The 15,387-nt window shown below is 61.5% G+C and overlaps 2 protein-coding genes across 2 annotated transcripts; both read left to right on the forward strand.

Moving 5' to 3' along the window:
• Positions 1 to 1,223: 1,223 nt before the first annotated feature.
• LMJF_30_1080 (hypothetical protein) lies at positions 1,224 to 8,768 on the forward strand (the record flags this gene model as incomplete). Its single annotated transcript, XM_001684651.2, has 1 exon — positions 1,224 to 8,768. One exon carries the CDS (start codon positions 1,224 to 1,226, stop codon positions 8,766 to 8,768), a length of 7,545 nt encoding a protein of 2,514 aa, XP_001684703.2.
• A 2,800-nt stretch (positions 8,769 to 11,568) lies between these two features.
• LMJF_30_1090 (conserved hypothetical protein) lies at positions 11,569 to 14,559 on the forward strand (the record flags this gene model as incomplete). The annotated part of the gene is made up of 1 exon (XM_001684652.1): positions 11,569 to 14,559. The coding sequence occupies one exon, from the start codon at positions 11,569 to 11,571 to the stop codon at positions 14,557 to 14,559; it is 2,991 nt and encodes a 996-aa protein (XP_001684704.1).
• Positions 14,560 to 15,387: the final 828 nt, after the last annotated feature.

Raw genomic sequence — 15,387 nt, forward strand, 5'->3', positions numbered from 1 at the left:
GCATTTTGTGGCCGCCGCCTCCCCCCCATCAGCTTCACTGTTTCTCCTTTCTGGAACACTTTTTGCAACGTTAGTTTGATATCCATCTATATATATATATGTGCGTATGTATCTATCCATATTTATATATGGATTTATGGACATATACATGCGTGTGCGTGGCGTAACGTTTATTTTTGCTTGCTCCTCATTTTGTTTGGTATCACAGTCGTGTATTTTGTGCGCACTTGTGTTTCCGCGTGCTGTGCGTGTGTTCTCTTCCTTCACCGCACACAGCGACTCTCGATCTTTTTCTTTTCTGCCGCTCCTCCCTGGTTCTCTCGCTGATCGTCCTTGCGTTCACCTGACGGACGTCTTCGCCCCTTTCTGCTCACTTGCACCGCTGGTGTAGATTCCGTGTGCATTTCCTTTGGAGATGATTATTGGCTCACCCTCCGCTGTTCTCTCTCCTCCACTCTCTCACTCCTCCCGCCGAAGGCCCCATTTTTCTCATTTTACTTTTTGCCCTTCTAAACATTTTCCCACTTTTTTTTGTGGTGTTCGGTTCTTCTTCCGGCTGATCGACTCTTCTCGTCCTCTCTCCTGTTTCAAGAATTGAGCTGACTCTTGCGTGCGGGCCAAGTTGTGTTGCCTCTGCTGCCTTGTGAGCTCCACACACACGGACGCAGACAGACCAGAGGGACAGACAGACGGGCAGACACAGACACGCTCACGCGGGTCCCTCTCTCTTTTTTCGCCTCTACGTGTTTTTGGGGTGGGTGGGTGGGTGGGGACGCAGGCTATATATCTATATATCTATATCTATATATAGATATCACCTTTAGCCGCTCGCACGTTTTCGTTACTTCCCCCCACTTCTTTCTCTCTCTCTCTCTCCCCTCCTTTTGTGCTGTCGTGTCTCTGCCAAGAGTGAGGTTATGCATTTTTCAGTATTATTATTGACAAGAGTATTCTTATTAGTTTGTTCGTTCTTTGTGTGTGTGTGTGTGTGTGTGTGTGTGTGTACGCATTCAACAATTCAGATGCTCGGCGTGGCGCCATTGGTAGGACCGTCTGCCGGCACCGCCAGCGTGCAACAACTTGCTGACATACGCGCCACGGGTGATTGTTGTCGTCGAGATGCTGCTGTATCGGAGCGCGCACGCGGTGATCAGGCCGCCCCACGAGGGCATACTCACATTGGCGCTCGCGGCGAGTGGCAGGCGGCGTTGACGATCTCTGCCATGACCTGCAGCAGCGACAACGGCACTGCAATCAAGAGGGCTCTAGCACACAATACCACGGCAAAGCCGTTGTCTAACGCTAGGACAGTATCGTGGACGGCTCGCAGCGCTGCACAGAGAGAGTCGGCTGATGTGGAGGCACGCATGAGGGCCATAACGGCGGCCATAGTATCTTCGCCGCCGCCGTTGCTGACGCACGCGTGGACTAGCGTACCCTCTGCGATCGCTTGCGTATCTTCGTCTACTCCTGTCACCTCTGCAGCGTGCGCCAGCGTGGGCGCCGACACCGCCGCCTCGCGTGTCCCTCGCACTTCACCCTCTTCACCTCCAGTGGCCAGCAGCGACGATGCCGCATCGTGGTCGATGACGCTTCACACCGACGCCAGGCGTGCGTCAGCGGCAGAAGCATACTGGGTTCCCTACGACGTCTATCTCGCTCTCTCAGCCCCGCTGCTGCGAGAGCGCGCCTTGCAAGACTGCGTTGCGACGCTGTGTTGTCCAATGACACCGTCGGCGGAGGGCCAGTCGCAACTAATCAAGATTGACAGTGTCGTCTCTTTTCTTCTTCATGGCAACGCAGTGGCGCCGCCGATCGCCTCTGATGCCGCAGTGGTGGCGCCGGTTTCGATGTCCCAGTCGCCCATGCAATCTTCGTCGTTGCTTCATTGGAGCGAGCGCGGCTCCCGCAACGACAAAGCCGAACTCATCGCCTTCCCTCTCTTCTGCGTCCTCGGCGCGAAGCTGTGCACCGTGTCGCGACGCACACGATCCATCTGCTCCATCCACACTCCGGCGGCTCCCATTGCAGCACGGCTTGCCATGCACCCGGATCAGCGCGGTGGCTGTGGCAGCCACAGCCGCCACGGTAGTAACAGAACTGACTCGACGTACCGTACTGCCCAGCAAGATCTCGCGGCCAAGCCCGGCAGCGGTGCCGAGGCGGCGCTACCTCGATGCGACGGCGGCAAAGATCATGTGCTTCTCCTCTTCGCCGAGCAGCTGATCAGCGCCCTTCCCGGCTTTCCTGTCGCGCTTCTGTACACGACAAGCCCGACCGGTGCTGTCGTCTCGGCGCCCCCAGCGGAGACTTCAGCCTTCTGGGACAGCTGGCACAAGACCCCGCGTGCTGTGCGCCGAAGCGTTTCGTATGAGCATATGTGGAGTGTCGTGACACTGCCGAGGCTGGTGGCAATGCTGCAGCGTTGGGGCGTGGCCCCGGCGGTGGCGATGCGTCGGCTCTGCGCAGGGCTGCTCTGCTCTTCTACCTCGCCGCTAGAGCCGCCAGGAATGCCTCACCCGTACCACACCGCGATGGATCTTGCGCATGAGCAAGGGGAGGAGGAGGCGGCGACGGCAGTGCTGGATACCGCGGGTGCTTTGCGTCAACTCCAGTTTCCTTTGGGAGAGCCCAACTCTTGCCTCGTAGAGAGTCCGCCTCCCCTGCCGACGGCCGCGTCCGCGCAGCTGGCGAGGGCGAGCGTCGTGAGGCCGCCACAGCACATCGTGGGCAGCAGTAGTAGTGACGGTGCTGCGTGGGATTCCTTGCCGTCGGACGCCGGCGTTGTGCCGCACAGAGGCATGAGTACGCCTGCCATGCGAGGGGCCGAAGCAGCTGTGCGGGCGCCGGCGACGCCGCTGAAGCGCAGAGGGCGTGTGACAGCTGGCGAGTGTGGCATTACCACACTTCGTTCGCACGATGGGCCGCTCAGCAGCGGTGAAAAAGGCGACGCAAGTGACCCTGTGCACCCGTACAACGCTGTAGGCGCGCCAGGCTCCGTCAACGCAGCATCAGAAGACACCCGCGGCCTTTACGGTCAGGCGCACCTGTATGACACTCCTTCGCCGCCGCCACCGCCAGCTGCCTCGTCAGTCACGGCGACTGCTGGTAGCGTCGTCTTTGTGCGGGGTGCCGTGCCGGGGACGCCGCTGACGGAGAGCAGCACTCCCCTCTTCAACACCAGGCGCTTCCGATATCCGGATGTGCTGCGGCCACCGTTGCGGTTGCGCCTGCACACTTCTTCCTTCCTGCAGCGCGCCAACCGCCCCGTCGGCGCGACGAAGGGTGCGGCGATGCTGTCCTCGCATCGCTGCCCAGGTGCACCGAAGCGCGTGACCGCCGTATCGACTGACGTGCGCTACAGCCACAGCGGCGCGTTAGCGCATCCCTACGAGATGTCGGCGTCAGATGGAACGCGGCAGTCGGGGAGCCGGCATCGGCGAAGGCACAGTGGCAGAGGTCGCCGCCTCATCCATGAAGGAGATCATCGTCGAGGCACGAATGTGCGCGATGCGCCAGCGGAGCTTGCTCATGCCTCCGGTGATGTCGAGCAGATGGGAGACGCGCGGCTGATCTCTTCCAGTCAAAGCGCAGCGGATGGCTTGACCGATCGCGGCGGAGTTTTAAGCCACGCAGCTGCGCCAGCGCTGACTCCCACGCCACCCACTCGCAGTGGGAGTGGTTGCTGCCTCGGTGCCCGGCCGCGCACGAAGCATGTGAACAGGTACATGCAGGTCCTCATGAGCGCTGCGGCGCTCCGGTGCGCGGGCCCGTCGCCGACAGCGGCCGATGATTTCCCGCAACAGCAACAGCAGAACACAGCTCATCGATACGGCACCGGCGACCATCTCGCCACGGCAGCAGGAGCGACTCCGTTGTGCGTCGCCAGCAGCAGTAGCGGTACTGGCAGCAACGCAAAGAGCAGCCTGAATCGTAGTCGCGAGAGCGGGGACAGCGGCGAGGCCATGCCGCGGCGTGCGCCAGTGCCGCCACCGCCGCTCCAGCAGCATCAGCTGCACCTCCGCCCATCCCCTCACGCGAACATCCTGCTCTGCCATCAGAGCAGCATCAGCACCCCGTTGAGCTTCACCCCAAGCTCCTTGACTGGTGGCGCTGTCTCCGTTGCACTCAGCGACCACGCGGCGAGTGTCTCCGCAGAGCACGAAAACAAGCAACTCTGCGACGACAGCAATACCGATAGAAGGGCCGGGGCTGTCGCGGCGCCGCCGACCTTCGCCAGGGATTCTAAGACTCCCTCTATGACGGCCTCGTCCGACGGCTCGCTGGCTTCTTTGACGGACGCCGCTGGCGCGCTACCCACCGAGCAAGTTTTGCATCACCCGGAAACAGCGTCGTTGCTGAGCGTAAAGAATGCAAGGACGCACAATGCCACCCGAAACGGCATAGGGGACTCGCTGTCGACGCGTCTCACGTCCTCCCCGCTACGAAGCATCTTCACTGGGCTGCGGGCGCTGCTGCAGTTGGCCACTCCGCCGTCGCCGATGCAGGCGTGCCGCTTTCCTCATCGCGACTCGAAGCCTGCGGGGCCGCTGCTGTCGGCTTGTTCGCCAGAGGACAGGGCTGTCCGGCCGAGTGCCTACGCGCCGCCAGAGCTGAGTAGCCCCTTGCTGACCTATTCTTCTCACCCCACACTGTATGCCGCGGCAGACAGCCGCCGTAGCGGCGACTATGACAACCTTGGCGCCACCGCGTCTCCACCCCCGTCCGATGCTCTTTCGCCGCCGGGGCAGCAGTCACCCACACTACGCGCGTCATGTGAGCGGTCTGCGTCATGTTTGGTCGCCGCTTTATCGGAAGAGCACCTGTCGCCGCCGCTGAGGCGCGACCGCGGCAGCGTCGTTAGCCATCTCGCCGTCGCAGGCGCGTCTGCGAGACCATCGGCGCTGACGATGAGCGGCTTCTCTGCTGTTAAGGGTTTCACCGCCAACGCGCCGCCCCTCAGCGCGAACGAGAGCGACCACGGTGCGGAGTCTCGACTCGTGGCCGAGCCCGCGATCTCGGTCGATCTGCAGCTTCACGCGGCGGCCCGTGAACACGCAGCTGACGCAGAGGCTGTGACCGCATCGGGGACTGTCAGGCATGATGGCGCCGCTGCAATGACCGCATCCACTGCTGCTCCACCGGTGTCTCCGGGCTGCCGGCCCAGCGCGGCTTCACGCTTGAGTCGTCGCTCGGCTGATGCTCTTGTTGACTCCAACTTGCACGAGGGCGGCGGGTGGCCGTCTTTTCTGCCACTGTCCCTCTTTAGGACCACTCTGGCCGTCGCGACGCAGTTTCCGGGTGACGCAGGTGGCGTCAGGGTGGCCGTTCCACCACCCTCCAACTCCGAGTCTGGGCTCCTCTCGGGGTGGATTGACACCGCCGCGCTGTTGATGAACCTGGTGGCGTGCGTGATGCAGGCGGTTGGGCGCGGCTACATAGCCCGCCGTGACCTTCGGAGGCCTTTTCGGCGGCCGTCAAGTAGCTCCACCGAGCGCGCTGCCGTATCAATGGCGATGGCCGCCGCAGCGCCGGCCGTGACGCGCTCGCCTCACCACACGTTAGTCACACCCGACCCATCGATGCCCTCGTCTCCCACTGCTTCGACGAGCGCGTCGCCTGCCCCTCCCAGCCTTCACCATCACGGGGTGGCCACGCAGACGACCACCGCAGCCTTCAGCATCGACCATTTTCCGGGGCCACATAGGCCCAGCGCGTCGACGCTGACGTCGTCGAGCCGGGTTTTGGCGACGCAGCCGTTGCAGGGCTTCCCACCGCCGCCGCTGACGGCGTTCTCGGCTTCACCGACGTTCCCGATCAACGCCACCGTAGCGAAGGCGTCGACGACTCCCAGCGATGTCCACGTGTCGGCACGCGATGTCTCGCTGGTGGCGACGGCGACGTCCAAGTCGTCATTGCAACGGCACAACGCCGCTTCGCAGACGTCGTCAAAGTCCAAGAAGATCCCTACTTTCTCGTCTCTCGCCGCTGCTGCCACCCACTCCTCTCCCAACAACCTCTCCAGCTTCTCTGGACTGAGACTGAAGCGGCCCACCTGCTCCTCTGACGAGGCCTCACCAAACAAAGTGCCGGCGTCGTCTCTGCGGCACCTGTTTGCCATGCGCGGCCTACAGAGCAGTTCCACCAGCGAGGACTCCGGCACCTGGGCACCTGCGCCAAACGTCGAGACGGCCGGTGACACGGCCGCCTCGTCTGATGGAGACGACGCTGCTGCTGCGGCGAACGCGGGCGCATGTACGTCCGTTGATGCAGCGACACTCTTGCTGGCCATATCCATGTACACTGTCTCTACTACGCCTGAGGTTGTGCCACAGAGGCAGAGTAGCGCCGCGAGCCGCGGCCACGAGCTGTCGAGTCCGAGCACTCATGGCGACAACAACGCAGGTGGCGAACCGAGCGCCGGTGCGGTTGCTCCGGCGCGTCCCGTTGCCGGTGAGCCCCTGGACTTTTTTGCCCCGCCGTCGCTGAAGGTGCAAAGCAGCACCGAGGACGCTGCCTCCACCGCCTTCCGCGAATCCACGGCGGAGCGGATGGGCATGGTGCAGGAGCAACTTGCCGTCACTCACAGCTGCACAGTTCCTTTCCTCGATCAGGCTGTTGCGAAAGGGCCGTCGGCGAGCACCATAGGGAGTAGTACCTCGCAGGGGCCCATGTCGCTTGATGGGGCGCGGAGCTCGTCGTGTCGGTTGTCCTCGTCGGCCGATGAGTACGCTACCCCCATGATCGCGGAGTCTCTGTTGCAGCTGCAGCGCATTGGTCGCGGGTGTCTCATCAGGCGGCAGTGCAAACTGAGTTACCGGGAGCGACAAGAAAGGCCTCTTGGCCTTCTTCACAAGCGGGTGTGTCAGCACATGCGGGTGCTGTCGCCAAGTGCGACGTCGATGGACGAGAATGGCGTAGCCGACGGGTTTGGAAGCGGCAGCACTGCTGGAGGAGCTGCGGCTGTACTGAGCGGAATCACGGGTCTGCGCTCGGCCTCCTCCTCGTACCAGCCGAGCGATCCGACACGTTTGACGGCTTCGTTGCCGCAGAGCACGCCGTCACTGCCCGAGGCCAGTCGGCCGCTCGTGACGCTGATGGCAGGGCAACGGTGCCTGAGGCCGGTCAACGGCCGACATTTCACAGACCTTGCGCACCCCGCCTCCCTGCTTTCGCAGGTAGAACCAAACCTCTCTGAGTCTGAGGGCGTGGTGTGCATCGTTGGCGACAGCGTCCAGCTGGCAGACGATCGCAGCACCGCTGCCACGTTGCGCGGCAAGACGAACACGATGGCTGTGTCCCCTGACAGCGCAAGGTACATTGCTTCGCCAGCCTTTGTGTCGCCCAAGCGGAGGTCCAGCGTGTTGTTCACCGATCCGCCGTCGCACATGCTCAGCTCAGGGTCACCGAGTGAGCCAAGAGGGGCAGCTGCTGGTGGCGCTGAAGACGGGACTGTGGCAGCAGGCGAGGGTGCCCAGGAAGCGGGAGCGACCCGGGCGCATCGTGGAAGCCTTCCCTCATCTGCTCCCCTTCCTGCCGCCGTCACGGTGGCTGACACTGACAGCGGCGATGGCGATGCTGCTGTGGCGTCTCCTCTTGTACCGACACTGACGGTTGTGCTTCCCAGCTCTTCCGCAGCCGTGTCCGTGGACACCAACAACTCTACGAGGAAAGCACAGCCTCCCACCGGCAGAGCACCTTCGCCGCCACGCCCGTCGTTGCTGTCGCCACCGTCGCTGCGCGTGTCCTTCTCACGAGATTCCTACTTGCCCTCAGTGAATTCTGCTACAATGAAGACGTCCGTTTCTGCTGCTGCGGCTGTTGTTCCAGTGACCAGCGCGGTCGGTACGTCGATCTCTGCTACCATGAGCGCCAGCAGCTCCAGGCAAGCATCACGCAGTGAGGGGGCCTACTCGATGCGGTCGCCATATCGCAGTCCACCGTCACCGTTCATTGTGCAGGGCTCACCGCATGCCGACATGGTCGGTGCTGCGGTGGACAGCAGCGATGCCAGCTGCTGCCCTCTTCCACGACGACGCTTTCCCATCGCTGTGCCTAGGGCGGAGCTCTCTCCGATGGAGGGCTCCATCGTCGCCACAAGCGGCCGCAGCGCTCGCTCCCTCAACAGCATCAACTCCCTCCCTTTCAATTGCAGCACCACTGCGAACACCACGAGCTTCACCGCACAGATCTTCAGCACGTCTCTGCCGGAGGGCATGGCCCCAGAGCTGTGGGTGCTGGGCGGTGTCGAGGAGGCGGCCATGTCCTCTTCACTCTTGGACGGCAGCGATGACGACGACGCCGAAGGTGACAACGAGGGCGATGCTTTCAAGGCAGATCCCATCCTTGTCGAGGGCGGCGCTGAGCCGGCGTGCTTCGTGGCGGCGGCACAGGTTCTAGGGCGCGAGGCGGCTCCACCGTTAATGTCGAAAGCGCTGCGGCTACTTCAGCGGGTTGGACGTGGCTACCTATGCCGCCGGCACCAACACTTCCTGTTCATGGTGTCTATCTCGTGGGCGGAGGTTGCGCTGATCCGGCGGGTGGCGCTCGGCTCTCTGACGCGACGGCGCACGGGTTTAGACTACTTCGTGCACCGTGAGGCAAAGCGCCAAATGGCGTACTGGGCGCTGCGCCATCGATCTGCCGTGCTGGTGCAGAGCGTCGTGCGCGGTTTCAATGCGCGCCAGCGGGTGAGGAGGCTGCAGAGGCGGGTGTTCACGCGCATGGAGCTACGCATCGCCCTCGAGCAGCAAAACACAGACGAGTGAGTGCCTTCAAATGAAATGACGGCAAAAGGCGAAAGAGCGCGCGTTCCGGAGAACCCCATGCTCCGTATCGAGGAGGGCGCGAGCGAACACCACGACGAGTGGCATCTCAACCTCCATGGCCAAGGGGTGCCTCGGTCCCCCCCCCCCCTTCCCCCAAGGGGGAGGCGCTGATGGAACGCGCAAGAATGCCGGTAGACTTTGTGCGCTGCGCTAGCCCTTTTTTTTGTTATGTGTGTGCCTGTGCCATCGGATGCCCGTATCGATGCCGGCCACCTCAGTGCGTGGCATCAGGGGTCCGTGCCCCCACACTCTTTGCGGGGAAGCCGAAAGCCCGCAGCCTGTACCTCGGGTACGGCGGCGGACTCTTGGTGTCGGCGGGCAGGCGTGCGCTGGCGGTGTGCCGGAGAGACTTGCGGTCGCGACGATGTTTGTCCGGCATCGCTGCGAATCGCGTCGGTGATTCAGCAAACATGTGCGTCCGCCTACCGCCTCTCTGCGTTGGCTTCGTTGCGGTGATGTCGAGCGTCATCCTGGTCCTGGGCTGCGCTGTATGCAGTGGCGTTGCAGTGGGCTGAGCGACGCCAAACGGTGTTGGTTGGTCTGGTTCCTGAATGTGACCGTGATGCACCAGAGGCAGGCGAGCTGTCACTGTGTATGCGCGCACACTTGTTGACTTGTTTGTAGTAGAATGACACGTTAACAGCAATGCCTCATTCCCCCTTCCCCCAAAACGAATTTGCCGTCAGACTTTCGAGCGACGAAGCTCATAAGCGGTCCCCCTCGTGTGCTGCATGTAGTGAATGTGCACGCTAACGTGGTCCGCCTGTGATCTACCGGCTCTGTGGTCATTGCGTAGTGCGCGCGCAGTCACCAGGGCGTTTGTATGAGCGTGCTGGATGAGATGCACACCATCAAAACGTGGCGGAGTCAGCGGGATGGCACACGGACATCAACGCACACGTGTGCACACATGCGTGTGCCTCTTGTAGATGCCTCGCGGTGCGCTGCTGCTGCTTTTCATTTTTAAAGCAACAAGGCCGACTGCAGAAAACTCAAAGTTCGGGGATCGGAAAACCAAAAAAAAGTTTAGAGGCGGTGCGAAAGGGCTCATTCCGACAGCGGTGCAGGCGACAGCAGCTATCTCCACACCGATACCTCATCGCTTATCTTGCCATTCATTCATACTTGTGTTACTTACCACGCGGCGTGACGCGAGCGAGGGGGGTGGGGAAGATGCACAAGTGGAGGAGAGAGTGGCTTGCACCAGTTCTCCTTCCCTGGCGACACATTCCACCGTTCATCTCTCGGTATGTGATGCTCATACGCGCAGCGCACGCTGCTATCCACTCTCGGCTACCTTCTCCTCATCTTCCGCCTCCCCACGCCTCACAACCTTTTCGTGGCAACTTCCCCCGTACCCATCTACCTTCTCCCTCAGTTTTCCCACTCCTGCTGCTGCTGCTACTGCTGCTCTAGCCACTGTCGCCACTCGCACGTTTCCGTGCATGTGTCGCCACCCTTTTCGCTGCGTTGCTTTTCAAGTGTTGCTCCCCCACACCCGCTTCCGCTCCGCCACTGCGTCGGCAAAGCGGGACCAAAACGATAACGAATCAGATTGACGCGCGCGCGCGAGAGAGCGAGAGTGGTCCAACTTGGCGGCACTATACGGCGCAGACCCCCGTACACGCGCAACACGGACATCTACTCTTCGCTTTCCCGCCGACCTATACACACTCTCATTCATTCCCTACACGTACGTGCACCGACACCCACATAGAGAAACAACCGCTCGCGTACGACGCATAGGTCATCGTGCATATCACTATCTGTTCACTACCGCTGCTGCTCACGACCCCGTCCCCTCCCGGTTGACAAGAGCACAGGGGTGGCGAAGCAAGGCAGCGGGAGAGAGGGAGGAGGCGGCCCAACGAGTCTGACGCTGTGGAGGGCGCCCTTTCACTGCAGCCTAGAGGACACTTCTCTCCGACTCACACGCGCACAACTCACATTTCGCTCTACAAGGGAACATGCAACGAGCGGGCGCGAGGGTAGCGATTATAGCAGCGGCACCGTAACCTCCTTCCTCCCTCGCTGACGGACCGAAAGCCCCTCCCTCGCCGTTCCTTTTCCACTTCGCCATCCACCCCGGCGGCGTCTTTGCCCTCGCCCTCTTGGCCGCATCATCACCATCACGGGCACCGACGACAGTCGAGGGCAGGCAAAAGCGGGCGCTTATTTTTTTCCGTGCTCCGGGCGGCAGGAGCGCTTTGGCGCGGACTTCATGTTACCCGCAGCGGTGCTTCTCAAGGAGCAGTCCCCACACAGCTCCACAGCGAACGGTTCCTCGCAGCACACGCACAACAAGTCCTCGGCGGCGTCCGCTCTGGCTACCGGTGCTACTAATGCCGTTTCAAGCGGGGCAACGAGAACCTCATTGCCGTTGCTGGTGAACAGCTTCGGCACTGGCGGTGTCAGTGGTGGCTCTTCGCCGCACACTGGCTGCGTGCGTTGGTGCATGAACATCGCCTTGCAGTCCTTCGCTGGCGAGCCCTGGGCGGTGATGCTGCAGCCGGCCGCCGAGGACGACTTTGTGCTCAACGGGTCGTTTCATGGCAGCCCCGCCGACTCTTCCATCACCCCGCCTTCCTTGACCCTCCTCCACCCGGCCTGCACCACGACGAGCGCGGCCGCCAACAGCATCTGCCAGCAGTCTCTGCAGGGGAAGGGGCCGTCTAACGGAACGCCGCATGGGAGCGGCAGCGGTGGCAATTCTCCGGTGCACAGTCCCGTGGGCACGCGCATGAGCTCCTCCATGCTGCGCAGTGGATTGCAGCTGGTGGCGATCGACTATAGCAATCCTCAGCCGCAGTACCCCGGCGGCCCGGTGCTGGACGCCGCTGCCTTCAACTACGATCCATTGAGCGAAGACAGTGCCGCGCTGCACCAGTGCGTCTCGGCTGTGAACAGCCCGCCAGTGACGTACGGCGTTGACGATCTGCTGGGCCGCATTACCAATGTGGAGTTCATTGCCGCAGAGGGCAGTCCGGAGGAGGCTGCGGCTGGAGTGCCGATCCACTACAGACTGGCGTCCTCCCTGGAGCCGATGCTGAATGCGACGCTGAACCCAGCTATCACTGCCGTCGTAGACCACTGCCTCAGCTCGATCGTGCTTGTGTACGGCGCAACGCAGGAGATGAAGCAAATGGGCCTGATCGGCACCCCGGAGAAGTGCGGGTTGCTGCCGCATGGCATTCGCACTCTCATGGAGCGCCTGCTCGACCGCAAGGAGCACCAGTTATCAAAGGCGGCGAGTTTAACCTGCACCGCAAAGCCGACCGGTGATTGGGCTGCGGCAGCATCCGACAGCATTGGCTCCAACGCCTCGCCGTCAGCTCCACCCCGTGCGGCGGGGAGCGTGTCGCCACCGTTCGGCGGCAAAGACGACGCTGTCTCGGACAGCGACCACACCGAAGGCGTGCACAGTCGCTGTGCCACCTCGCAGACGCACGGTTTCGTTTTCCCGTCTATCGGTTCCCGGCACCACCGGTTTGTGCGTATGGAGGCCACTTTCATCGCCTTCGACTCGACCAGCGTGGTGGACTTGCTGGATCTATCTAACAAGCACGCGGAGCTCGTGCTGAAGCTTGCGCCTCCGCCGACACCGTCTGCGTTCGAGGAGAAGACAGGCGACGTGAACGCGGCGGCCAGTACGTCTCCCACGACGGACTCGTTCGTGCTCAACGCGCAAGCGATGTCGGCTGAGAACACGAACGACGCCCTCTCCGCGCTCGACGTCGGCCTGGACAACCTGACACGGGCGTTGGAGCTGCCCCTCTTGCAGTCAGAGTCGGGCTCGTCCTTGCTCTTTTCGCTCACGGCCTTTACCGACACGTGTCGGTGCGCGACAATGCACATGCTATGCCTTGCCGAAGACCCGGCAGCGCAGGCTTGGCTGGTGTCGACCGTGCAGGCCCGCAGTCAGGCGATTCCGCTCGGTGAGGAGCAGAGCTGGGCGTCCATTCAGAACACGCCGATGCCGCCGCCACTGCACCACCACGCCGCCACGATGCTTGTGCCGGCGCTCTGCTTCGGCAACATGTTCACCTCCGTTCTCATATGTGTGTACAACTCCATCACAGCGCTTAGCCGGTTAAACCGTGACTTGACGTTAGCTGTGACAGGATACCGCATGCGTACCATCCCGCACGTGACGCTGGCGAGCTCGCGGCGCGGGCTGAAGAAGCTGCCGCCAAGCTGGGAGGAGCACTTCACAAACGACGGCCGACGCTACTTTATCGACACCGCAACGCAGACGACCACGTGGAAGGACCCGCGCTTTACCTATCCGCATTGCTCATCCCGCTCTGGCGGCTTGACAGGCAGCAACCCAAGTGGAAGTGGCACTGGCGCCGGCAGCGGCAGGTCGAGTCGCAGCGGCAGCCTTCACCACCGACCCCGTCGCATCAGCCTCGGCCCAGGCGACAAAGATTTCTTGATGAGCCGCCTTCAGCACGAGATGCACGGCGGCAGCAGTAGTGTCACGGGTAGCACCGGCACCACTCAGCAGCCCGCAGCGTGTGCGGGGCGGCTGCCCACGCTAGGCGCCCCTGCTTCAGGCGCAGATTCCCTTGACATCGGCATCATTGTCGTGGACACGATGTGTCGACCGCGCGTGCTGATCCACTCACGGAATCCGCAGTTTGCCTTGCAGTATCACGAGCAGGAAGAGGTGCTGCGTGCGAAGCAACGAGAGCTGGAAGAGGTGAAGGTGGAGCTGCGGCGGAAGGCGCAGGCGGCAGCTGTGCTGGGCGAGGCCGCGGGGGAGGCACAGGACGCCGGGCCGGCAATCGTGCCGGCTACTGCCACACCGCGGGAAGCCGTGCAACCCATTGTCGATCCGGCTGCGCTAACGGAGGCGGTGAACTGGGCCCACTCTTCTCCAACACCAGCGAAGGGGGTGGTTGGGCTGGACGACGTTGATGACGAGGAGGTATTGGCGCTGTGCCACAGAAACTCGGTCAAAATCGAAGACTTCATGTTTGGGGATGATGGCGGCGAGGGCAGCGAAGATGATGAGGCGTGCGGCACCGAGCAGATTTCAGCACCCGCGTCCGCCTGCAAGGCGGGTGGAGTCGCGCTATCACAAAGCTGCAAAGCCTCCAGCGCCGAGGCGCGCTTCTACGCCAACGCGCTGCAGGAACAGGCTGTCGGCGTCGACGAGGTGAGTGCATCGAGCACCGTGTCATCCACGGAGACCTCCGTGGCTGTATCACCGGTGCTCAAGAGTGCTGCTGCACCGGGAAGTAGCAGCAACATCGCAGCTGCTGCAACTGATGAGCAAAGTTCTAGTGCCATCAGCGATGCCCCGCACGGTGGCACCACCATGGCAGCGGCCCTGCCCGAGGTGCAGGACTTGGAGTCGCTGGTCGACGAGTTTGCCGCCTTCTACAGAAAAGCGTTTGAGCTGCAACAGCGCGTTGTGGAGCTTGAGGCGGCGCTGAAGAGGCTGAAGTCGACTGCGCGTTCGTCGTCGCCGTTGTCGTTGCCAGCGGCAACCGAAGCCTCGCACGTCGGTGTACATGAGTTGGTGCAGCAGATGTCCAAGGCGGTGGAGCTGTCGCCGTCAGCTGAGGTGCGCGCCGCGCTTACGCCGATGCTGACAAACGCCGCGTCCATCGCGCCCGCAACGGCCACAGCTTCGGTGGTGCTGCAGGCATTTCACGAAGCTCTGCGAATTGCAGCGCAGACCAGCCGTGCAGAAGGAAGAGAGAATGCTGCTCCAAAGCAATAAGAAAAGTGGACCCAAGCAGAGAAGCAGACCGAGAAGCGGGTATGCGCACTTTTATGTGTGTGCAAACATATATATATATATGTATATATATGTATGTATATATATATATATGTATATATATGTATATATACATATACACCTGTATGTGTGTATATGCGTGTAAAGGTGCCGTGCTGTGTGTTAGGGCTTAATGAAAAAAGGAACGTGCGTGCGCTTGTGTGTGTGTATGTGTGTGTGTGTGTGTGTGGCGAATCCCTTACCCACATCGCTGTCTCTCCAGTCTGCATCTCTTCTTTTGTATTTCTATGATATAAATCTCTTACCATGTTTGCTTTGTTTTCTCTTGTCGTCTGATGAGTGGGCGGCGGTTTTGCGCTGTCTTTGTGGGACGCTTGGACGATGGTGTCGTGTGTTTGTGTGCTTGTGTGTGTGTATCTGTGTGTGTATGTGCGTATGTGACGTGCGGTGTCGTCATTTCCCTTCGGATTTGTGTGCTGGCCGGCTTTGCTGCTACTCTGTGTGTTGTGTGCTCTCAATCAGTTCGTAGCTTGCACTTAATGTATCTTACTCTCTGGATCCTAACCCATATGCTTGGCGCACCGGTGCGTGTGGGGTAGCGATGGGGGGCGGGTATCAGTTGACGGGCGTATCGCTGTGCGAGCGTGTATGCGTGTGTGGCCAGAGATGCGACCATCGCTGCCTGCGAACAGTTGAATGAGGAGAAACACAGGGCGGATGGTCGCGGTGGAGAGAAGGCGCACGGGTGCTGGTCGAGGTTCTGCCCGGCGACTGAAAAAGAGAAAAGAGGAGTATTCATTTCCCTCGCCT

Source organism: Leishmania major, chromosome 30 (genome assembly GCF_000002725.2).
Source record: "Leishmania major strain Friedlin complete genome, chromosome 30".
NCBI classification, from domain to species: domain Eukaryota; phylum Euglenozoa; class Kinetoplastea; order Trypanosomatida; family Trypanosomatidae; genus Leishmania; species Leishmania major.